Source organism: Chrysemys picta, chromosome 2 (assembly GCF_011386835.1).
Source record: "Chrysemys picta bellii isolate R12L10 chromosome 2, ASM1138683v2, whole genome shotgun sequence".
NCBI classification, from domain to species: domain Eukaryota; kingdom Metazoa; phylum Chordata; order Testudines; family Emydidae; genus Chrysemys; species Chrysemys picta.
In genome coordinates, this window is record NC_088792.1 from 288,828,405 (window position 1) to 288,852,005 (window position 23,601).

Genomic DNA, 23,601 nt, shown 5'->3' on the forward strand with positions numbered 1-23,601 from the left:
GCCCCTCCCCCACCCCACCCGGGTCCCGTCCCCCGCCCCTCCCCCTTCTCGCCCCTCCCCCACCCCACCCCGAGTCCCGCCCCTCCCCTTCTCGCCCCTCCCCCACCCCGGGTCCCGTCCCCCGCCCCTCCCCCTTCTAGCCCCTCCCCCACCCCACCCCGAGTCCCGTCCCCCCGCCCCTCCCCTTCTCGCCCCTCCCCCACCCCGAGTCCCGTCCCCCCGCCCCTCCCCTTCTCGCCCCTCCCCCACCCGGGTCCCGTCCCCCGCCCCTCCCCCTTCTCGCCCCACCCCACCCCGAGTCCCGTCCCCCCGCCCCTCCCCTTCTCGCCCCTCCCCCACCAGTAAATTCACCCACCACATTGACATAAACGCAGATTTGCCCCCAGTGCCACGCCGGTTCCTGGAGTGTCACCCAGCTCCTGCAGCGTGCCCAGCCCCGAGTGACCCAGCACGTCCACTCCCATGGCAGATCAGAAATGGGGTGCAGGGCTGGGGGTGACCCCAGGGTGAGAAGCCCTGAAGATAGGCAGATGTATCCAGGCGCACTGGCAGGAGTTCATTGGGCGCTGTGTGGAAGAAGTGGGAAGTTAGGGCCGTGCATGTAAAGGCTCATGGGAACAGTAGTACTTGATTTCCCCTGTCGATCTCTCCGGGCTCTGGGTAGGTCACCCCCTTTGGGTTGGGTTAGAGTCTTTCTAGTTCAGGCTGGATCCAGACTCTCACTGGGGCGGGGTCTCTAGCATGGGCGATGCAGGAGTTCAGACGAGATGGTCAGGATGGTCCCTTCTGGCCATAAAATCCATTGATCTTCATTCCCAATTTACAGCTGGGGAAACGGAGTTGCAGAGAGGTGTCAACTGGGGTCGAACATCCCCATCAGAGCCGGGAACAGAACACACATCCGTCATTTCGAGCGCCACGCCCTGTCCACGGGTGAACATTCGGAGGCTGGAACCAGGGAACGAGATTCAGCTTTTGTCCTTGGCCTGTGTTGGTTTTCACTTAGCTGCCGGGGTGCGTCAGTAGGAACATGCGGCCAGGACCCGAACGCTCCTAGTAGGGATTGTCACCTGTCTTTTGTGCCAGAATTGTACGGCCAGATTGTCCCTGCCGATTAGCCCAGCCGATACGGGCTACTATGGAAGAGTCCAGGGCAGCAGAGAACTTGGGAGAGGCTGGGGCTTCTTCAGAACCGTCCGGCACAGGGCAGAATGCTTCCAAGAAGCGGAGCACCAAGGCAAGTGGGAGACCCGGGGATGCCAGCAAGGCCTCTAGAAAGAAGAAGGCTTTCAAGGCCCCCAGGAGAGTGGCCCCGGACTACTTTGTTCATGAGACGGACAATGACATGCTGCTGATCGTTTCCAACATAGGTGACGGGCAAGACCGCCCTTCCAGGAAAGTGGCAAAGAGAAAGCTGCAGCGCATGCGAAGGACCGCTGTGGCAGGAGAGAGAAAGAGAGAGAAAGGAGGGGCTCTGGCCGCAAAGGAGCCTGTGCTTGGGGGCCAGGCTGAGGAAAGCGGGGCGGCTGCTGGGGCCTCCTGGGGAGAGCACCTCCCAGTAGAAATCCTGGTGCAGATCTTCCAGTCTTTGGTGGCATCTGAGGGGGCCGTGCCCTTGCTCTGCAGGTATGTGGAGGTACTGGGAAGTGGGTTAGCAGGGACCATGCGGTCAGCGGCACAGTCACTCAATGCTTACGGGAGCACGCTCGCGGGCTTCCTTCTCTTTGGGCTAGTATTCCATCCTTGCTTCCTGCTTTGCTGGGGTCGGAGGGAATGGGGGGCCGGGGTGAAGAGAGGAGGGATGGTCCAGTGGTTAGGGCACTAGCTTGGGACTTTGGTTCCATTCAGATGATCACAACGGTCCCTTCCGGCCTTGGAATCTATGAATTCCTTGCTCTGTCACAGACTTTCTGGGTGACCTTGTGTCACGGACTCACAGATCGTGCCCACTCTTGGCCCCGTGCAGTCCGTGGGGGGGTGCCCCTTTCAGTGAGACAGCCCTTCTCGAGGGTCCATTCTCTCTCAGGGTTAGGCCCCTCCACCTCCTGGAGCCGCACCTCTCTGAGCCTTAGCACGTCTGTCTCTCGCCATGGGCCCCCTCAGGGAGTCCATGTGCTCTGGACCCCCAGGGCCTCCACCCCTGAAGGGGTTGATGCAACCCTGTTCTCCAGCCCGGAGCGACTCTCAGCTAGTGTGAAACAGGAGGGTTTATTGAGCGTTGAACACAGCACAGGAAACTCTCAGAGCCTCAGGCCTGGCCTCCCTCAGCCCAGCACATCCCAGTCTCCCTGCATCCAGGTGGGCTCTACCTGCTCCCCCTCTCCAGCCCAGAGCATCTGATATCACTGGCCCCAAGCCCTGCCTCTGTCCATTGTCTTCTATCCAGGTAAACAGGGTCACCTGGGCTTCCTCTCCCCTCTTCCGTCCTCTGGCCCCCTCTGGCTGGAACTGCTGGTTAGGTCACTGGGTCCTCTCCCCGCAGCCCATTGTCCTCCCACTGGCCAGAACCGGCTGCAACTCCTGAGCTGGGCCTCCGGGTCGCCAGGTCACCAGTCGCTCAGGTATCCATTCTCCAGGCCATTGGCTGGGGTCCCAAGTTCCCTCGCTGGTCCTCTGTAACATCAAACTTCCTCTCCCCTCACCTCGTTAAACCAGTAACACCCAGGGAAACTGAGTCCCACCCCCTCTGCATGCAAACCATTGGAAAAACACGATAAAAACAAGAAAATCCCCCATTTTGTCACACCTCGGGCAAGTCACTTAGGGCCAGCTTTGTAAAGATCTTGAAATCAATGGGAGTCAGGTACTAGACGCCTTTGAAAATCCCACTAGGCACCTAAATACCTTTAAAAATCTGGCCCTTTGTCCCTCTGCCTAAGTTCCCTTTCTCTCCAGAGGGGACAATAGCTCTGCCCTGCCCCCCAGGGCCGTTTGTGAGGATAAATTGCTAAATCCATTGAAGAGTGTGCAGTGCTCAGATCCGCTGGTGATGGGGCCCGTACGGTGTATTCATTTAGATGGAATAAAGAGGCCCAAAGACTCAAAGGTGTTAACAAGACACTGTATCTGTCCAACATTAAATCGTGTTGAACAAGGTTCGGGGTTTGGTACGCAGAGACCTCAGCCTGCATAGTCCCGTGGCAAACACCCCATTAAACGTCCTTTTCACCCTTATTAAAGACACAGAAAAGAAGGGAGGGGGATAAAATGTGAAAGCATTTGAAAGGTCAGATCTCCCTTGTTCCCTTTGCCTTTAGCTGGAGCGAGTTTTTAGAACCAACCCCCCGTTAGACACTCGTCTGGTGTTAAAGAGGCAATAACTGTCCGGGGGGGAAGAGCGAAGACGTTAGTAGAGATGGGCTGGAGCTGGCATTGTGGCTGATGTTAGTCCAATCCCGTTCCCTAAAAGACAAATACACTCACGAGGGAAGGAAAAAAGAGCAGCAAAGATACAGGTCCTGTCTCCGGTGCTGACTCTCACTTGCAGACTCCCTGCTGGAGAAACACAGACCCAGCCCGCAGTCTGATCTGCCACTCTGAGACCTGGCAAACTCGTACCAGCCTCAGGCTGTTCAGGACGTTGCTTAGCTGCGTCTCGTCACAGGCTCACGGCAGTGGCGGGGAATGAGCTAAGCCAGCCTGTTGTGAGACAGAAGGGAAAAGGAGAGGGCTAGGAAAGAAAAGAAATAAGATGGGGAAGGAAAAGGACAGGTTAGGTTTAGGGGAGGGGAGTGTCTCACATCCCAGGTGGCATTCAGGATTCAGCCAGCGTTGGTAGAGGTGATGGTGCCATCTGGGTCCCTCTCTCTGGCTCACTCCGGTCAGGACACCTGTCAGGATTAGGATGGAGAAGGCACAGGGTGTCACGCTGGGTCCAGGAGACTGTGTGGGTGGCAGCCGTGATGATGAAGGTTGCTCCTTCCCCATCACTCAGACGGTGGTCCCGTCCCATCCTTTCAGGCAGCCACTGCTGCGATCGCTGCCTTTTCACACCCTTCCACATCCACGCGTGTTGTGAGACGTTAGTGTGAGACAGTCGTTCACTCACTTTTCACAGTTGAGCTCACAACGAGGGTAACTTTCTAGGCTCGGTTATCACAACACATGTTAGTACCTAAGACAGAGGGTAACGAGGGATGTGACGTGGTGGGATCGCAGGGTTAGCCTCTCTGATTCCAGATTCAAGCCGGTCCCTTCACTTATTGCAAGCTGGCTGTAACGGCTGGCACTGCAAACTGACCCTCCTGGCTCTGCAGGCCGAGCTAGACGCTCTCTGCCCCTGACAGCGTCGCCACCGATGCAGGTTCTGCAGCAGGGAGCCAGCTGCCAATTCTGCTGGTGTTGGGGGAGGCAGAATCAAATGCCTCTCAGGATCATTGGCCCTGCATGCTGCCCTGGCCCATTGTAATGAATGCTCAGTAGAACATCTTCGAGACCTACCAGGAGCTGGGCAGTTGAGTACAAAGGGGGCACTTTGCTGACCCACAGCCTGATGCCTAGAGCGGTGGGATTCACTTACCAGAATAATCCAGGCACCCTGGCATCGTGTGTCTATCACTGGCGTGGCTTTGAACTCGTTTTGTAAAGCAGTAGTCCAGGAAGAGAAGACAGGCGGCCATGAGGGCTCTTCTCCCAGAGCTTAGAAACCCCTCACTTGACAACGTCTCTAAGGTATTTCCGAGGCTCCTTTCACCATGTCATGCTCTCCTGTCGTGTCTCTCCACCTTCCCCGGTCCCACCTGATGGGCTAACCAGAGCAGTGGTGAGGTAGCCCAATGCCTCAGGGGGTCGGCCTGCAGTCCCTGTGTTATGGGTCTCCAGTACCCCCAGGGGAATCTTACATTGACATTCTGCACTGGTGCCCTGTGCCCCCAGCCTCTGGGCACTTGAACCAATCTAAATGGGCTTGGAAGGATTAGATTTGTACTGGTAAATAACGGTAAACGTCGATTTCAGCGTGCACACCCACAAACCGAGGAAAAGGTATTCCCAGCGCTAATAATCAACATGTACAGATGAGCAAAGTAAGAGAAGTGTTGCTTGTGTGTAAAGCGTGTTGTAATGCTGGTGCTAAGGGAGCTGGAGCAGAGGTGCCATTTAGGTAGCTTTAACTTTTGAATCTCAACTGCTACTTTCGTTAAATAATTATTGTCTGTGCTCAGCCCCCACCCCTAATAATGTCACACAACTGTGAAAATGTAAATTGGTAAAAATCTAAACAAAACCGGCTTACAAATAAACAGAATCCGAGAACGGTAGGACTGGCAGGGACCTCGAGATGTCAGATAGTCCCACCCCCTGCACTCCTGGCAGGACTAAGTATTAGACCATTGATATTATGTGTAGGAATTATAAAGAATAAAAAGTGAATTCTGCCAAGCCAGAATATAAACCTCCCAGAGCAGGGCCTGGCTGATAAGTTCAGGGTGTCACAGGGGGGCTGGGGGCAAACCAACCCCCAACCGTGTCATCTCAGTCCCCAGAACCCCGCTGTAAACCAACAGACTGAGAAGGACCTGAGACCAAAGTCAGTCCTGGAGCAAGCACTTGCAGCTCCCTATTGAAGTCACCAGGTGTTGCTGCCACCTACTCCATGGCTGAATTTGGCCCAGTAGCTTGATCCTGGCCTTGAGGGACATCCCCCGTGCGCGCTGGCACTCAACAAGGAGGAGGAATGGCCAGAGTTGTGCTCCTCAGAGGAGATGGCCGGTGGTACCTATTGGACAGCCTCGGGCACCTCAGTGCCATGGACAGCTGGCCCTATAATGTGCAAGGTTTGAAAGCCCAAGAGCAAGGCCTTGAGGTGGGCCTGGTGGATTATAATGGGTGGCCAGTGACAGTCACGGAGTGTGTGCATCACTGACTCTCCATGGGCAGTGGCCCTAGAGCCCACATCAGGGCCGGCTCCAGGCACCAGCTTGTCAAGCAGGTGCTTGGGGCAGCCACTCCGGAGAGGGGCGGCACGTCCAGCTAGTCGGCGGCAATTCGGCAGACGGTCCCTCACTCCGGCTCGGAGCGAAGGACCTTCCGCCGCAGATCGCAATCGCGGCTTTTTTTTTTTTTTTTTTTTTTTGGCTGCTTGGGGCGGCCCAAACCCTGGAGCCGGCCCTGGCCCACATGCGGCCTGTTCTGCCACCACTCCAGCCTGAGGGGCATTTCCAGGGGGCTCCCAGCGACGCTCATTGCTGTATTGGGTCACAGACTCGGGCGGAAGGGCTGAGGGAAGGGGTCTGACCCACCTGAAAAGCTCTGCCTGACCATTAGCTGGGCTCTCCCCTGCTGGCGGTGGGCCCCTGGGGGCCCGCTGTGCTGAGATGGCTCCGCTACGTGTCTCACCGGGCATGTGCCATTGCAGTGACGGCTGTCTCCATCCCCAGGGTGGCTCGTGTGTGCCGGCTGTGGTACGGGGCAGCCTCCAATCCCGTGCTGTGGCAGAAGGTGTCAATCGGCTTCTGCTGGGTGGAGCCTGGCACAAAGCAGCCTCCCCAGACCGAGAAGAGAATCCTTGGCACGATGGAGTGGCTGGCCCTGAACAGGTGGGTGCTGCGCTCTAGAGGGGGGTGTCCTATCCCCTGTGCATGACACATGCCTTGGCCCTCTCCTGCTGTGTGACCCCCACATTCCTTCCCACTCCAGCTCCCCTTAGGGGCTGGACACTGCGCTGCCCCTCCCCCTCCCCCTTTATACTGCCCTCTCGCAGGACGGCTGGATGCAGGCTGGCTCGGCAGGCAGATTAACTCTCTCTTTCCTCCGTGCAGGTTTTCACTTCTCCGGGACTTTGCTCTTTGTCACTGGAAGAGCCACGTGCCCGTTGTCCTGCAGGTGAGACGGCAGGGGTCAGTTTGGCGTGATATTCTGCCATCCTTGGTGACTGCTCCCCAGGGGCAATGCCCTTCTGCCCTGGGACGCCGGCCAGCCCACTCCGATCCCTGGGTTTGGATGGATGTAGCCGTAGCTCTGAGAACAGGCGGCCTTCTGCGACTAAGAGCCAGTGGCACAAAGAGCAAAGGATATCCAGCCCTCAGGCTCCGCGTTTCGGGCCCTCTCTGCTGTCAGTCACGCAGCCTCTGTCAGCACTGAGAGCAGAATCATCTTCCTCACAGGGAATTTAATTGGAGCGAGGTGGCGAACCCAGCCTGCGTGTAGCCCGCCTTTTACAGGGTCTGCTCGTGGGCTGGCAGGGCTGGCTGGCTCACCACCCTCTCTCGTTACAGGCCCTTGCGGAGTCCTGCCCCCTTCTCGTTTCCCTCAAGCTGACCCACTGCAGTGGAGTGACCACCAAGTCCCTGAGTGCACTGGCCGAATGCTGCCCCCGGCTGGAAAGCTTAAACCTGCAGAATTCCCAGGTAGGGGTGTGCGGGGCTCTGCTGAGCTGAAGGGAGACGGGGTCAGTTTAGGCCGGGGAGCCCCTAAGGCCCTCCCAGAAATACAAGGGGGCCATCCTGCGGGGCGATGCTGCAGCCACATCACTATTGCTACCTGCGGGGGGGGGGGCGAGGCTAGGAAATGTGTTGTAAGGCCCATCCTGCCCAGCCCCCCAGGGGAGCACTGTGTGCCCTGCCAGAAAGGAGCCATCTGCCAGCCCTCTGGTCCCCTAGGAACGTGAGAACACTGAGCTACAGCCAGTCAAACCCACCGGGCCTGCGCTGAGACTGTCAACTCCATTGGCTGGGACAGCGCCCAGCCCCCTCCCAGACATGCCTGACGAGCCCCTTATCCCGTCCCAGGATTGCTCGCCTAATCTGCTGTAGCCAACAGCTGTGTACAGCCATGGAGTTTTTTCTGTGGCTAATTAGCCAGCATCTCCTCAGACAGCTTTGCGGGCGGTGCATGGCGTCTGGCTGCCACGTGCTGGGTGGTAACCCCTCGCTGGGTGGCCTCTGCTTTGTTCCAGGTTGACTCCTCAGCTGTGGTGAGCTTTCTGGAGGCCGCTGGCTCTCGGATCCGGCAGCTCTGGCTGACGTACAGCAGCCAAATGAATGCCATCATCGCCACGCTCTCGGTAAGCCTGGCAAAGGCCGCCGGGGGATGGGGAGTTGTAGAGGCGCTGGCCTTACCCGAGTGTTCCCTGTCAGAGCTGGACTGCACCATATGTACGTGGGATGGGACAGTTTCTGAGCCTTCTTCGACAGAGGCTTATGAGACCCAGGAAGCTGCTTCTGCTGAGACTGGAACAACAAGAGGCAGGGGTTGAATTGGGAGTGGTGCTTCCCCAGGCTCTGCCCACAAGCCGGGCGCTCCCCATTCCCAACTCTGAAATGAGATGCCATTGAGTCAGTGTCAGATTTCCATTGGAATCATTCCTCTTTCTGGCAGCTCTGCTCAGCTGTGACATGGTTAGCAGCTCACATGGCATCATTAGGTTTCAGAGTTAACACTCCATTGGGATGAACAGGACAGATCGTACCTCTCAGGGCTGCTGTTCCAGGCTGTCTTGGGTCACACTGGGAAGGTTCAGCAAGGCGGGTGGGCGTGGGGCCCGACCGATCAGCAGGGAGTGCCTCATTCTCTGAACCTGTCGCCCCTCTGCAGAGCGGTTGCTGCCTTGGGCTGCAGCTCCTGGAGGTGAACACGGAGATCGGGCAGAGCAGCCAGCACCTCCAGCTCTCAATAGAGCCGCTGCAGACAGCCTGCCGGCAGCTGCAGGTACCCGCGAGCTCTCCTTCCCTCCTCTCCCGCTCCTCCTCTGATCTCCCTCGCTCCGCTCCCCCACCCTGGGAACCCTTGGCCACCCTGCAGCTCCAATGCTAGCTTATTCCTTCTGGTTTCACAGGCTTCCCGGAAGCTCAGGTCGGTTCGTTCTCCTGCCCCTTCCCTGGTCGATCTGCGTCCCCCCCCCGCCTTGGCAGCTTGTGTGGCCACCCATGGCGGCAAATGGTGCTCGGTTCGATGCAGTGCGCTCGCCCAGTGTGCCCCTGCAGCCAGGAGAGGTCTCCTGACACCTGAGGGCGTCCCCTGCCGCTGGGTGCTTTCTCCCTCTGGAGAGGCTGGGCAATCCCTGGGTGAAGGGCTCGCAGGCATTCCCAGCTAGGCAGCTGCTTTTCAGCAGGCGATGCCTGCATGACCTGGCATTGCTTTATGGCCGTGCATTGCCTTGCCCTCTCCCACGCTGCCCCCTGCTGGTGGGAGACCTCCCAAACCCTAGGTACCAGGCACCCCTTCAGATCCCTCCTAGAGACTTGCTTCTTCCCTAGACCCTCGCCCATGTCCGGAGCTCTGCCCATCCCAGCAGTGTGTGCCAGTGACGTCATGTCTGTGGCTCACCCCTCCTCCAGTTTCCCTGGGCATCTCGGCAGACGCAGCTCAGACGATTGTGGTGCACGCTGCCCAGGGCAGGGCCGGTTTTATTGGAGCTGTGCACAGCGCTGGCATGTGCCTTCCCAGTGCACATCCAGGGCCTGGTTCGCTTCCAGAAGGCCCTGAGCAGCCTGGCTGTCTCAGGGGTCACCTCTCCCACTCTGCCCATTGCAGCTCCCTTCTGGGACAGGACTTCAGGGTGTCCTCAGGGGAACCCCTTCCTGCCTACTGCTTGAGCCTGTCCAAGCCAGGTCTAGGACGCAGTGCAGGATCTCTTTGTTCCCTCTGTCTTCTGATTTGCGCCTGGAGCAGGGGTCCGTCACCCCATGGGAGGCAGGCAGGGAGGGTTGATCTGCACTGGCTGTTTTAATCCTCCTGTGCCCTCCTGTCCCCATGATGGGCACGGTGTACATGCATGGAATAGAGACAGCTATAGTCCAAGGGTACTGCTGTTCCCAGCATGCAGTGCATTTGGCTGCATTGCATGCTGGGATTTGTAGTTTCCCTGGGGTGCACTGTAGCGCATCAGGAGCTGCACCTGGTCAATGTTTGCTGCCTACTCTTTAAAGCAGCCCTGAGTGGAGCAGGCCAGGGGTTGCTCCTGCCCATAGGCACGAACTTTCCCTGGCGCCGGTAAGTGCTTGCGCCCCCTTGGCCCTGCCCCGACTCCACCCTTTCCCTCCCCTGCCCCATTCTAACCCCTTCCCCAAAGTCCCCGCCCCCTCCCCGCCCCTATTGGACCCCTTCCCCAAATCCCGGCCCCGGACCGGCCTCTTCCCCGAGCACACCGCGTTCCTCCCCCTCCCTCCCAGCCACGCAAAACAGCTGTTTTGCGGCGCAAGCGCTGGGAGCTAGGGGGAAAAAGCGGGCATGCGGCGCACTCGGGAGGAGGCGGAGGTGAGCTGGGCGGGGGAGCGGGGAGCTGCCGGTGGGTGCTGAGCACCCCCCAATTTTTCCCCGTGGGTGCTCCAGCCCCAGAACTTGTCAGCTGATTGGGAGGTTGTTGTCTGGGGTTGGTGGGTCATTTCTGCCCCCATCTGTTTCCCTTCCAGGTGCTGCGTCTGCTCAATGTGGTCTGGTCCCCGAAGCCAAGCCCTCGGTTCGTCCCCACCTCCTTGGGCTTCCCTCAGCTAGAGGAGCTGTGCCTGGCCTCCACCTCTTATTCCTTTATCAGTGACGGCGTCCTGCAGAAGATCCTGCAGGCCTCCACCAGGCTGCGGGTCCTGGATCTGCGTGGCTGCTTCCGCGTGACACCCAAGGGGCTGCAGGAGCTGCCGTGCCCTGGTGAGCCTTGGAGTCCCCCTCTCTGTGGAGGAGGAGGCGGGTGTCTCGTGTGGAGGACAGGTGCATCTGGTGCAGCTAGGGACAGTCTTTCTGCCTCCTGGTGAGGCCCTGAGCCTAATGTGTAGCACATGCGGCTCGTGGGACCCTCCTGCCCGGCCCCTGAGCTCCTGGCCCCTCCCCTGCTGTTCCACCTCCCCTGCAGCCTCACTCACTGCGCCGCTGGTGCAATGCTCTGGGCGGCGGGGCTGCGAGTTCTTGCCGGGCAGCTGACTCGGAGCTCTGTGCTGCACGGTGGCGTGGCTGGCTGTAGCCGGGCGGCGCGGCTCCCTGTCCTGGTGCTCTGGGCGGCGCGGCTGTAGCGCCGCCAGCCACCGGTGCTCCAGGCAGCACGGTAAGGGGACAGGGAGCGGGGGGGTTGGATAGAGGGCAGGGGAGTTCAGGGTGGTGGGCGGGAGTGTGGATAAAGGTTGGGGCGGTCAGAGGGTGGGGAACAGGGGGGTTGAATGGGGGCAGGGGTCCCCGGAGGAAGTCAGGAAGGAGGTGGGGTTGGATGGGGTGGCAGGGGGCAGTCAGGGTCAGGGAGAAGAGGTGGTTGGATGGGGAAGTCAGGAAGGAGAGGAGGGGTTGGAAGGGGCAGGGCGGTCAGGGGACAGGGGACGGGGGGGTTGGATGGGACAGGAGTCCCGGGGGGGCTGTCAGGGGGTGAGACGCGGGAGGGTCGGATAGGGGGCGGGGGCCAGGCCATGCCTGGCTGTTTGGGGAGGCACAGCCTCCCCTAACCGGCCCTCCATACAATTTCGGAAACCCGATGTGGCCCTCAGGCCAAGAAGTTTGCCCGCCCCTGGTGTAGAGTCCCGGCTCCCAGCCCTGTGCCCTGAGCACAGCTGACACCATTGTAAACGTGGCAAGGCCCACTGGGGTGCCTGGTGCTGTGGAAATGGGAGAGGATATAGTTATTCTAAAGCAACCCCCCATCTTATAAGAACGTAAGTACTGGGTCAGAGCAAAGGTCCATCCAGCCCTGTAGCCTGTCCTCCGACAGTGGCCAATGCCAGGCGCCCCAGAGGGAGTGAACAGAACAGGGAATCCCAAGTGATCCATCCCCCATGGTCTACTCCTAGCTTCTGGCAGTCAGATGTCTCAGGTGATCATGGGGCTGCATCCCTGCCCAGCTTGGCTAATAGCCATTAATAGTCCTATTCTCCAGGAACTTACCTAGTTCTTTATTGAACCCTGTTATGGTCTTGGCCTTCACAACATCCCCTGGCAAAGAGTTCCACAGACTGACTGTGCGTTGTGTGAAAAACTACTTCTGTTCGTTTTAAACCTGCAGCCTGTTAAATAACACGTCCTTATTCCCCTTCTCCACACCAGTCAAGATTTTATAGACTTCTATCGTATCCCCCCTTAGTCGTCTCTTTCCCAAGCTGAACAGTCCCAGTCTTATCAATCTCTCCTCATACGGAAGCCATTCCATACCCTTGATCATCTTTGTTGTCCTTCTCTGAACCTTCTCCATTTCTAATGTATCTTTTTTGGGTTGGGGCAACCAGAACTACACGCCATATTCAAGGTGTGGGTGAACCAAGGATTTATATAGAGGCATTATATTTACTGTCATATTATCCATCCCTTTCCTAATGGTTCCTAACATTCTGTTACCTTGTTTGACTGCCGCTGCACACTGAGTGGGTGTTTCCAGAGAACTAGCCACAATTAAATTTTTAAAATAAATTAATGGAGATCTCCTAGAACTGGACAGGACCTTGAAAGGTCATTGAGTCCAGCCCCCTGCCTTCACTAGCAGGACCAAGTTCTGATTTTGCCCCAGATCCCTAAGTGGCCCCCTCAAGGACTGAACTCACAACCCTGGGTTTAGCAGGGCAATGCTCAAACCACTGAACTATCCCTCCCCCCAAGATCACTCTCTTGAGTGGTAACAGCTCATTTAGACCCCATCATTTTATATGTAGAGTTGGGATGATGCTTTCCAAGGTGCGTTACTTCGCATTTATCCACATTGAATTTCATCTGCCAGTCTGCTGCCCCGTCCCCCGGCTTTGTGAGGTCCCTTTGGAACTCCCGCAGTGCCTGGGCCTGAACTATCTCGAGTAACGTCGTATCTCTCTCTGCACCCCAGATCTAGAGCAGCTGTACTTGGGCCTGTACTGCAGCAATAACCACCTGCTCCTGCCCTCAGAGGGCAGCCATCTGCTCACCTGGAAGTGGCACCACAGCCTGCAGGAGCTCGATCTGGCAGGGCAGAGGTTCAGCGAGCACGACCTGGAGTGCGCCATGGCCGCCTTTGGGCAGGGCAGCAGCCGGGCAGCCCTGCGATCCCTCAACCTGACCGGGACCAAGGTCACCGTGAGCACTGTCAGGTGAGTGCCAGCAGAGGGGCTGCGGGCAGCCAGGCTTGGTGCTCGCCGGCCATGGCTGCGTTCCCCTCGGGGACCTGAGCTGCAAAGCCTCCCTCTCGCCGGAGAGCTGCTGTGTGTAACTGACTCTCTGCGTGGCTGCTGCAGCCTCCTCTCCCCCCAAACCAGCCTCTCCTGCTACGCCGGCCTCCGCACCCCGAGTCCCTTCACTGCCCCGCTCTCCTTCCGCACTGCGGCCCTGCTTGGCTCTTCCCCTGTCCCGCTGCGCCGCCTCTTCCTGGCTGGGCCCTTCTGCTCAGCTCCCACGTGGCCTCCCACCTTCTCTTGTGCCACCACTGGCATGTGGGCCGGCCCCTTGCCTCCTTCAGCCTCCCCCCATGGCTCCGCTCCGCGCTGGATCTGCCGCCCCACGTGCTAAATCTAGGGGGAAGCCCCAGGTAGCCGAGGGATGCAATTCGAGGCATTTCTGCTTCCCCACAGTGCCCTGATCATCAGCTGTCCTGCCCTGAGCTACCTCAACCTGTCGTCCTGCCGCTACCTGCCCCGGGGCATGAAGAGGGTGTATCGGGGCCAGGATGACATCCACCAGTGCTTGAGCAAGCTGCTGGCCAGCGCCGACGAGCCGGCGGCTGCAGAGGATACGTCGTAATGACACCAGCACCTCCGCAGGCCTGCGCCCGGAGCAACCTACGCACAGGCTGAGTGCCAGGGGCTGGGGTTTCGCTGGGACGTTCCTGGCAGCGTGGGTGGCACCTGGGACCTGGGCACCCACCTGGTGCTGTAGCCGCAGGCAGCCTGTTCCCCCGGGAGGAGCAGCCGTGCCTGGTTCCCCGCTCCCCATTTTGATAGCGCCCCCTTTCTGTATGACATTCCTCTTGGATTTGTCAGTGTTTTACTGTGCGGCGAATAAAGGGCTGTTCCTGCAGGGAATTCGTGGCTCTGTCCCCGGGGCCTGGCGCTCACCGTGCAGGGAGGGACTTGCCCGCTGCTGCAGCCTGGCAGGGAGTCAGAGCCCTGGGGAGGAGGAGTGGGGAGCTGCAGGCCACCAAGCCCAGTGGATTCCAGCAACCACATAGCTTTTGTAACCCAGCTTCTCAGGGGAAGGGGTGTTTCTCCACCAGGGCCTTCGGGAGGCTTGGGGGACCCCAGGACACACACAACACTTCTCTGGCCCAGGCCTCTCCTGAGCTGAATTCCTAGGCTGGGTTGTGGCACTTGTCAGGGTTTCTGGGGTGAATCGCTACCACCGGCTCATAGCGGGAGGGAGCCCCGTGTGCGCCCCCTCCCAGGGAAATTCCCCAGCCCCACTCCTTTATACAGGCTAGCAATTTACACACCCGCCTCGTTATACCCGAGGGCCCAGTCCCCGTCTTCTGGACACCTGCAGTGCACCCAGATCCGCTGCCTCCATGGACACAGTGCCCCAGTTCGTCACTCTCCTGAGCACCAGGCCTGAAGATTTCTCGAGAAACCAAACCGAAGTTTCTTTAACAGAGCTTCAGCCGAGATTCAGATGAAAGCCAGTAGAAGGGGTTGGAAACGTAAGGTTCCAGGCAAGCGAAAAACAAAAGACGCAATCAAAAGTCGACACTTGTTAGCAAGTTCCTGTCCTGTCATAGGGGATTTCTCGCCCCCAGGCCAGTCCGTGCAGCTGGGGCCCACTGGTCACCAGACACCTTCCCCCTCCCCCGACAAAGTCTGTCCTGTAATGGAGAACCACTTCTGCTGCTTAGATAGGCACAGGCGCGTGGCTCTGAGCCCAGCGCCTCCTCTTCCAGGAGCTCGCCTGGGTTCTCCGGCCAGGCCAGTCTGTCTCCACGGCTGTCCCTTGTTCTCAGCGTGGCCTGCGAGAGCTCACACCTGCCTGCTCGGGTGACAGGTGCGAAAGGCAGGACCCTGCACATCGCGTCCCTCGCAAGTTCTTTCCCCTCCAAACCTCTGGCCGTGACCACGGCAGCCAGCCAGGTCTGACCCCACTCGCCCCTTCCGTGAGGTATTGAGACGATGGCGGATACAGGGGTGGGGTTCCCAGGGCGCCGGTTTTCGACCCGAACATCTGCTCGAGAAGGGAAGCTGGCAGCACAGCTGGCGGGATGTTAAAAGTCCAGTTACCTGCAGTAACCGGCTTCCGCCACCTGGGGGCGGGAAGAGCAGCTGCTGCTGGGGCCTGGAGCCGTGGGTCTGTTCGGCGGATGCTGCTCTTCCCGCCCCGGCCTGACCGAACTGGCTGCGCCCGGACTGGGCTCCAAAGTACCTGCCGGAGCTGTGTGGGCAGGGTCTGCCCCCCCCCAGCTGTGCCTCGATTTCCCCAGCCCTCGCTCTAGGGACCAACCTCCCCAGCCCCTTGCTCCAGGGACTGACCCCCCCTGCCACTGTGTCTTGATTTCCCTCCCGCCCCTCGCTCCAGGGACCAACCCCCCCCCCCAGTTGTGCCTCGATTTCCCCAGCCCTCGCTCCAGGGAATGACCCCCTTCCCCCACTGTGCCCCAATTCCCTTCCCCAGCCCCTCGCTCCAGGGACTGACCCCCCCCCCACCTGCTGTGCCTCAATTCCCCTCCCCAGCCCCTCACTCCAGGGACCGACCCCCTCCCCCCACCGTGCCCCGATTCCCTCGCTCCAGGGACTGACCCCCCTGTCACTGTGCCTCCGTTTCCCTGGCTCCTCGCTCCAGGGACTGACCCTTCCCGCCGTGCCCCGATTCCCCTCCCCATCCCCTTGCTCCAGAGACCGACCACCCCCCTCGCTGTGCCCTGATTCCCCTCCCCAGCCCCTTGCTCCAGGGACTGCCCCCCCCACACCGAGCCCCAATTCCGCTCCCCAGCTCCTCGCTCCAGGGACCAACCCCCCCCCCCCACCAAGCCCCGATTGGGTGGGCTCCACATCACCTCCTCTCAACCCAGCTCTGCAGGTGGCAGGTGAGTCCTGGGGGCTGGGGGGAGCAGGGGCAGGGCCTCGGGGAAGGGGTGGGGCAGGGATGTTCGGTTTTCAGGGATTAGAACATTAAGAACCCTACGCAGGGGTTGTACACGTGCCTGGGACTCCTGGGTCTGGCTGAGCCCCCCTCCCCCCCCCCATCTATAGGACCCAGCGGTGGCGCTCGGGGTGTGAAAGACCCACATCTTGCCTCTGGTCTGGTATCTCTGCTCCCCCAGTGGCTAGGCAGAGTGCAGCTTCCACCAAGGGCCTCCCCTTCTCAGTGGGTCTGGCTCCCAGACGACCTGGCCAAGCAAGTCACCACAACGTTCCCCTAGTGGGCATCGGGGGATGCCCCCCGCTGGGCCCAGCTGTGTTTCCCTGATCTCCCCTGCACTGGGGGGCTTCTGAGGACCTTGCTTCACCCTCTTCCGGCCACCTGGGTCTTGTGCCCTGCCAGCAGACTGGGCTGTGATGGGCTCCCCAGAACAGCTGCTCTACAGGGCTGAGAGGAGACCAGGCGGGCGGCACTCGGGAGGGGCGTCCAGCGTCAAACACACATTGCTGGGACGAGAGGCTTGTGATCTCTGCAAGGCCCAGCCACACTCTGGGGGCAAAGAGCCAAGGCCAATTGGGCAGTGGGCGACGGGCCAGGGTTGAGGGGTTGTATGTGATGCCAGCTCAGCTTGGCCCCGGGCCCGGGAGAAAGGAAGCAATGGCCCAGCTCGCCCAAGAATGGACCCAGGCCTGGCAGGTGCTCAGCTCCAGTGAGCCTACGCAGAACAGGCCAAGAGCAGGGCCCACTGGCCACCCCTCCAGCCTCCCCAGCGGCCTGGGGACCCGTGAGCCCTTCAACTCACTAAGGGATGGGCTAAGTGAGCTTTCCCTTCCCGTCACAGGGGATAGGTCTCGGCTCCCGGCTTCAGCCACCCGGGGTCACCGGCCCTGGGGTTACTGGCCCCAGAGTTACCAGCCACCCGGGGTTACCGGCCCTGGGGTTACCGGCCCCAGAGTTACCAGCCACCCGGGGTTACCGGCCCTGGGGTTACCGGCCCCGGAGTTACCAGCCACCCGGGGTTACCGGCCCCGGAGTTACCAGCCACCCGGGGTTACCGGCCCCAGAGTTACCAGCCACCCGGGGTTACCGGCCCTGGGGTTACCGGCCCCGGAGTTACCAGCCACCCGGCGTCACCGGCCCTGGGGTTACCGGCCCTGGGGTTACCAGCTCCGGGGTTACCAGCCACCCGGGTTTACCGGCCCCGGGGTTACCAGCCACCCGGGGTTACCGGCCCTGGGGTTACCGGCCCCGGAGTTACCAGCCACCCGGCGTCACCGGCCCTGGGGTTACTGGCCCCAGAGTTACCAGCCACCTGGGGTTACCGGTCCTGGGGTTACCGGCCCCAGGGTTACCAGCCACCCGAGGTTACCGGCCCTGGGGTTACCGGCTCTGGAGTTACCAGCCACCCGGGTTTACCGGCCCCGGGGTTACCAGCCACCCAGGGTTACCGGCCCTGGGGTTACCGGCCCCGGAGTTACCAGCCACCCGGAGTTACCGGCCCTGGGGTTACCAGCCCCGGGGTTACCAGCCACCTGGGGTTACCGGCCCCAGGGGAATTCTGCGCCCAGAAAATCAAAAATTCTGCGCACAATATTTTCAAATTCTGTATATTTTATTTTTCAAAATAACACACCATAATCACACCAGTTCAATTATTTTGGTCACTTATTTCAAAATACCTGTCACCAAGTGTGTCTGTAACAATGCAGACAACAAAAAAAGATTCAGAAAATGTTTTTTGACAAATAGATTCCTTACTAGGCATATTAGTAGAGAACTCTGAGTAATTCATTTAAACTACAATACAGAATGGTATTTCCTGCACTCCCAGAAGCAGTGCAAAGATGGGGGAGTCAGGGGTAACGGAGGAGCTGAGGGAGGGGGAAGCAGCCTCGGAGTGAACCTGGAGGGGTGTTGGGTATTGGGTGTGGGTGGGAGAAGTATGGAACAGATTTGCGGGGGGGTGGAGGGATTGTTAGGGGGCTGGGGAGCTTCCCCCATGCAGACCCGGGCTGCCCCTATCCCCAGGTGGCCCTGCAGTCCCACACAGCCCCTGGCTCAATGCTGTCACCCCACTAGCTTCTGTGACCCCCCAGAAACCCTGTGTGCACGACTCTCTGCCCCCCTCCCCATCCTGTGCCTCCTACCCTGGCTCTGTGGGCGGGGTGCTGTGATGAATGCGACCGCGGTCAGCTGTTCCTGTCTGTTCTGGCGCCACGGCAGCCTCTGGTGGGAGAAAGGCAGAACTGCAGCACGTCTCAAGCAGAACTGCATTTTCTGCGAGGAAAACAAATTCTGCACTGGCCATGAATTCTACGCATGCGCAGGGGTGCAGAGTTCCCCCCAGAGTAAGGGGTGCTCAACAGCTGCTGTTTGGCCTGGCCCTAGCCGGTGCCTGGGACCTGCCCGCTGAGATGTTGGCAGCTGAGAGCTTAGCCAGGAGGTCCTGGCTTTTAAAGGCCAGGCTCCCTAGGAGCCGGAGGGGGAAGCACGGGGGGCCAGCTGGAGCCAGGTTGCCCCGCAGGCCAATGTGAAGGTTGCCCAATGTCTTGGTGCTAGTCCCTCCCAAGCCCCCTGCACTCCCAGGCCCTTCTTTAGGGCCTGGTGCATGGGGCTGGGGACACGGCCTGCTTTGGCACCGCCCTTCCCTGAGCGCTGTTGCCCTGGAAACGGGATCCTGGGTTCTCTAGAACTCCGTCCGCCTGTTCTAGAGCCCACAGGGGCCGGTTGCCATGGCGCAGCAGTGCACTCCGTGCCCCCCGCCCCCCGCAAGGGCCCTGCCGTTGAGCCTCCCTTGCCACAGACAAGGCCCTCGAATCGGTCTTCGCTGACCCGCTGTTCCCCAGCCGGGACTCCCCAGCTCCTGCAGGTAGGGGGAGCTGACAATGGGCCAGGCGACTTGGCAAGTGCTGGGACCGGGGGGCTCTGTGCTGTGGGGGCCTGGGTACAGAGCTGGGGCTGTGACGGTCTCAGCTCGTACCGGCTCGGGCTGGGTTGCTGTCAGCAATGCTAGGGGTACTTGCTGCTGGAAGCGCTTTTCACTGAGGCCCTGACTGCTTGTGGTCCTTTGAGATCCCCCCGATGTCCTGGCCAAAGCCCAGCGCGGTGATTCCATTCTGCCTCTCAGTTCCCCCCGTATTGTCAAGTAGATTGGGGCTTATCCTGCCCCTCCTGCTGGGTGGTGTTACAGCCCCAGAGGTGGCTGCATATCAGTGGTCAGGGAAGTGGTGGCTGTGGACAGAGTCTATGGAGCCCTTTGGGATCCTCCCGGATGGCAACATGGGATATTAACTTGGGACTTGGCTTCTTGGGTCTATTCCCAGCTCTGCCACCGACTCACTGGGTGACTTTGGTTGAGGCACGTCCCAGCTCTGTGCCTTAGTTTCCCCATTGCTGACATGGGCCTGATGAATTCCAGGGTTGGCTGTATGTAGCACAGGGTGCGTTTCCCTGCTGACTGACGGCTCCTCGCCCTTCCCTCGGCAGCCCCTGTCGGTGTGGGCGGACGCCCACCTCCCAGGAGCAGCCATGCTGCGAGGCGCCTTCGTGCTTTGGAACCTCACCTTCTTCGACGTGGAGAGGAGCCTGGCACGCAGGCTGCAGCAGAACACGCATTACCCCTTCCAGGTGCAGCAGCCCAATGGTGAGGAGCACGCCCCGGCACCAGGCCCAGGAACTTGGGCCCTGGAGGGCTTCAGGGTACATGGTCCCACGTCACCCGAAGCTCCTGGAGGTGTTTGAGATGCCCACAGGAGGATGTGTCTGATGCAGTATCATTGGGTGGGAGTGTGGTGAAGAGGGGCCCTGAAACCACCTTCTGCACTCCAGAACCTGCTCTGGTACCCACTAATGTTCTGCACACCCCGCTCCAGAACCTACAAATGTTCAACCTGCCCCACTCCAGAATCCACAAGCCTCCTGCCTTCCCTGCTCCAGAACCCACTCCAAAACTAGCAAATGTTGCCCTCCCAGCTCCACACCCAGACAGCCTCCCCTGCTCCAGAGCTTGCAAACACTCCTCTTTCCCCCCTCTGAAACAGCAATTGTCTGTCCTCCCCGTTCCAGAACCCACTCTAGAACTCACCGCCATGCTGGCTCCTGCACTCCAGAACCTGATCTGGAACCTGCTTCTGTCTGTTCTCCTCCAGAAACTACTGCAGACCCCACAGAGGTTCTGCCTTCCCCACTCCAGAACTCACAATTGTTCTGTCTTCCTACTCCAGAGCCAGCAAGAGTTCTGCATTATATACTGCAGAGTCCATTCTGGAACCGGCACTTGTCTGCCTTCCCTGCTCCAGAATGTGATCTGGAACCCACAAATGTGCTGCCTCTGCTCCCTTGCTCCGGAACCCGCTGGCATTCTGCCTGCCCCGTGGAACTCACTGCCTACGTGCGGGTGCCCGTGGCCCCTTACACAGACCGGCACACGCCAAAGGGAAGAGCCTGCTGCCACGTGCTCCTATTGTACGCTCGGCTATGTGGCTCCGGGGACAGAGTGGGCCGGTCTTAGAACTGAAGGTCCCAGGTTTGAGTCTTGCTGCTGGCCTCTCTGGGGCAGCCCCAGGTTCCCCCCAGTGTGGTGATTGCCCTGGGCCTTGCTGACCAGCACGGGGGAGGTGGGGTTTGGGTCCTGGCCCCGGCCCCATGCTGAGGTCTCTCTATCGCCCCCCAGTGTTCGTCATGGAGTATTACAAGGACACGCTGTGGAAGGGGGCCCTGATCTTCCTGCTCTGTGTCCTGGGCGGGGTCTTCTACTTGAAGAGTGAGAAGGTAGGAGAGCCCCTGGCTGGTCCCAGGCCGTGCCCCACAGCCCCACGCCAGCCCCGTGTCCTCACCCCGGCTGGGCCCCAGGGGCTGGTACTGGGCCGGGCAAAGGGTGTCGTTTCCATTCCCCCCCGTCCCCCGGGTGGGTTCTAGGTAACTGGGGACCCCTCCCCCTGGGTCCTCCAGCTACTTCCCCAGCCGGGGAGCCAGGACCAGCAGGTGCCTCTAGCTCGCTTGCCCCCCCCGGGCTCTGGGTCTTGGCTCCCGGGTCCATCCCTGCAGGTCTCCCAGGATTACTCCGGCTTCTTCGTCTACGGGATCCTGGTCGGGTTCTGGCTGTTCCTCAGCTCCATGCACAAGCGGCACCTGGTCATCAACCACGCCCGGGGCTGCTACCAGATCTACATCAAGAGGCGGCTGTGGGAGGAGGGGCCCCTGCACCAGATCTACGTCCGGCTGATGGCCCAGACGGACGGTACGGCCCCTGCCCGGGGAGAGGGTGTCCGTCGTCCCCCCACCCCACGGGACTCTCGCCCCTCACCAGCTGCCTCCGGCCTGTCCTGCAGCCTACGGGAAACGCTTCTACAGCCTCATCATCAACGGCCACGGGCTGGAGGTGCTGACCCTGGCCAGCCTGTCGGATCAGTACGAGGTGAGCAACCTGGCCTGGCCCTGCCCTCCCGGCATGGCAGGGGGCCGTGCCGGGCACCACGCTGGAGCCCACATGCTGTGCCTGGCGCATGTCACCACTGCAGCCATGAGCCCGCCGTGAACCTGAGAGATCAGAGAGAGCCCCACCATCCCGACCCGCAGCCCTGCTAGCCCAGCCCTGGGTCCCCCAGCTCTGCCAGTGCCCCTCACTCCCGACCCACAGCCCCCTGCTAGCCCAGCCCTGGGTCCCCCACCCACAGCTCTGCCAGTGCCCTCTCTCCCGACCCGCAGCTCCCTGCTAGCCCAGCCCTGGGTCCCCCACAGCTCTGCCGGTGCCCCTCACTCCCGACCCGCAGCCCCTTGCTATCCCAGCCTTGGGTCCCCCCAGCTCTGCCGGTGCCCCTCAGTCCTGACCCGCAGCCCCTGCTAGCCCAGCCCTGGGTCCCCCCAGCTCTGCCGGTGCCCCTCACTCCCGACCCGCAGCCCTTGCTAGCCCAGCCCTGGACTCCCCCACCCCCAGCTCTGCCAGTGCCCCTCACTCCCGACCCGCAGTCCCTTGCTAGCCCAGCCCTGGGTCCCCCCAGCTCTGCCGGTGCCCCTCACTCCCGACCCGCAGCCCTTGCTAGCCCAGCCCCTTTGCTGTGAGTTTGCACAGGTTGTCGACAGGCCGGGAGGCTGCTTTGGAGCAGGGGCTCTCTCAGGACTAGTGTGTCTGTGTGTGGGTGCTTGGGGGAGCTCATGTTCCCAGGCCCCATGGCAAGGCCAGTCAGTGAAAGGGCCATGGAGGCTGAGTGGCCCCTTCCAGGGTGGGGCAGGTGCTTGGTGGGGGCCCGCCCATCTCCATCCGGATCCCCTTGCCTGGCCTCCTGTCCCCGCCCCACAGGCACGCTCCCCCCCCCGCTGCCCCTGGGCACCTGCCCTGGCCTCATGCCCCCCACCCTCCCTGTCGCCCCCAGCACATGGAGTTCCTGGGAAGGCGGATCGCGCGCAAGCTGAAACTCAACTACTTCGACTACCTGGATGTGTCCACGCGCCATGTGATCCGCCACCGGCCCCCGCTGGAGCGGGACGAGGAGCTGCAGGTGTGAGGGGGGGCAGCGCCCCAGTAAAGCTCCGCCTCCCGCTCTGCTCACAGCTGTTTGCACTGGGGGGCCCTGCTGGTCCCACCCGCTCTGGGCCTGGGATGGGGGCGGCCCCTGCAGCATATCCGCTGGGGCTTTGCCCCGTCCCTAGTCCTGGTGCCCACCCTGATCCCCCCCCCACTCTGCTGCTGAGTCTCACCCCTCCCAGCCCCACAGCCCCTCCGCGACTGGCCCTTGAGTGGGGACGTGGGGGGCCACGGGAGGCAGCCTGGGCACCTCGGTCCCTCCTCGGGGGGCGGGCGGGCGCCTCCCACGTCAGTCCCTGGGCGACTGGCCCTGCGGCTGTGCCAACTGCCCAATCAAAGAGCCCCCCAGCCTGCCAGGGGCCGCCCCCCCCTCACGTCCAGGAGGGGAGCAGCTGCCAGACCCCCCAGGCATCTCAACCCCCCCCGCCAAGAGTTAGCCCTGGGGATTGCAGCGCCCCCAGGCTGCCCCAGTGCCTCGGGCTCCCCTGGCTGGGCCTGTTCAGAGCATCACCCCGCGGCCCGGTTCCTCCCCCAGGCTGGCTCTGGCTGGAGGCGCTGGCCAGGAGGGGCTGGGGCTGACTGGTTGCCCATGGAGGCTGGGGATGGGCGGTGGTCAGCGAGACCAGCTTGTCCAGGGAGGCCGGGAGTCCTGTGTCCAGGGGTGTCAGAGGGGCCCAGCTGATCGCGGCTGGCATCCATGGGCCGCGCTGCATGGGGTCAGAGTTGCCTGCTTGGGTGCCTGGTCCAAACCGTCAGGTTTCCCTCCTCGGCTGGTCTCCCCAGCCTGTGGGGAGGGTCCCTCGGCCAGGCAGACTCGGCACTCGGGTCCAGGGCTCGGTGGAGGCTAACGGGCTGGCGAGCTCCCTGGCAGGGGGATGACGGGGCAGCAGCATGGCGGAGACGGCTGCTCTCGGGGGGGGGATGCCCAGCCATGCGGGGTGGGGGCACCTGAGGCCGAGGTGAGTCTGGGCACAGCGACCTGGGCCTGGCCTGGCTGCATCTCTCTGCTCTGGCTGCTGGAAACTGGCTGGCAATGTACCGGCCTACGGCACTGCCCCGTGCGAGCCGCCCTGCACGGCCAGCCCCCCCAGACAGAGCAAGTCCAGGCCCCTGGCTAATGGGGGCCCAGTCCCTGCCTCTCTGGCCGT

At 61.1% G+C, this 23,601-nt stretch overlaps 2 protein-coding genes across 3 annotated transcripts in view; both read left to right on the plus strand.

Moving 5' to 3' along the window:
• The window catches only part of FBXL6 (F-box and leucine rich repeat protein 6), a 14,123-nt gene extending 239 nt beyond the window's left edge, over nt 1–13,884 (plus strand). The window contains exons 1-10 of one of the 2 annotated variants that reach the window (XM_005291131.5): nt 385–660; nt 827–1,626; nt 6,378–6,536; nt 6,759–6,822; nt 7,215–7,346; nt 7,895–8,002; nt 8,533–8,646; nt 10,350–10,581; nt 12,722–12,962; nt 13,440–13,884. In XM_005291131.5, coding sequence (XP_005291188.2) covers nt 1,139–1,626; nt 6,378–6,536; nt 6,759–6,822; nt 7,215–7,346; nt 7,895–8,002; nt 8,533–8,646; nt 10,350–10,581; nt 12,722–12,962; nt 13,440–13,608 — 1,707 coding nt within the window. In that variant the 5' untranslated portion in view covers nt 385–660; nt 827–1,138 and the 3' untranslated portion in view covers nt 13,609–13,884. Of the gene's footprint in view, nt 1–384; nt 661–826; nt 1,627–6,377; nt 6,537–6,758; nt 6,823–7,214; nt 7,347–7,894; nt 8,003–8,532; nt 8,647–10,349; nt 10,582–12,721; nt 12,963–13,439 lie in introns of those variants that run through there. The other variant, XM_065582261.1, reaches the window with a different exon arrangement.
• Nucleotides 13,885–14,963: 1,079 nt separating this feature from the next.
• TMEM249 (transmembrane protein 249) lies at nt 14,964–22,518 on the plus strand. The gene is made up of 6 exons (XM_065582490.1): nt 14,964–14,978; nt 19,417–19,573; nt 20,603–20,787; nt 20,881–21,169; nt 21,261–21,346; nt 22,302–22,518. The coding sequence occupies exons 1-6, from the start codon at nt 14,964–14,966 to the stop codon at nt 22,431–22,433; spliced, it is 864 nt and encodes a 287-aa protein (XP_065438562.1). The 3' UTR covers nt 22,434–22,518.
• Nucleotides 22,519–23,601: the final 1,083 nt, after the last annotated feature.

Coding starts and splice junctions, on each gene's coding strand:
- TMEM249 (XM_065582490.1), top strand. Junction 21,170..21,260: donor GCTGATGGCCCAGACGGACG/GTACGGCCCCTG, acceptor CCTGTCCTGCAG/CCTACGGGAAACGCTTCTAC. Junction 21,347..22,301: donor GCCTGTCGGATCAGTACGAG/GTGAGCAACCTG, acceptor TGTCGCCCCCAG/CACATGGAGTTCCTGGGAAG.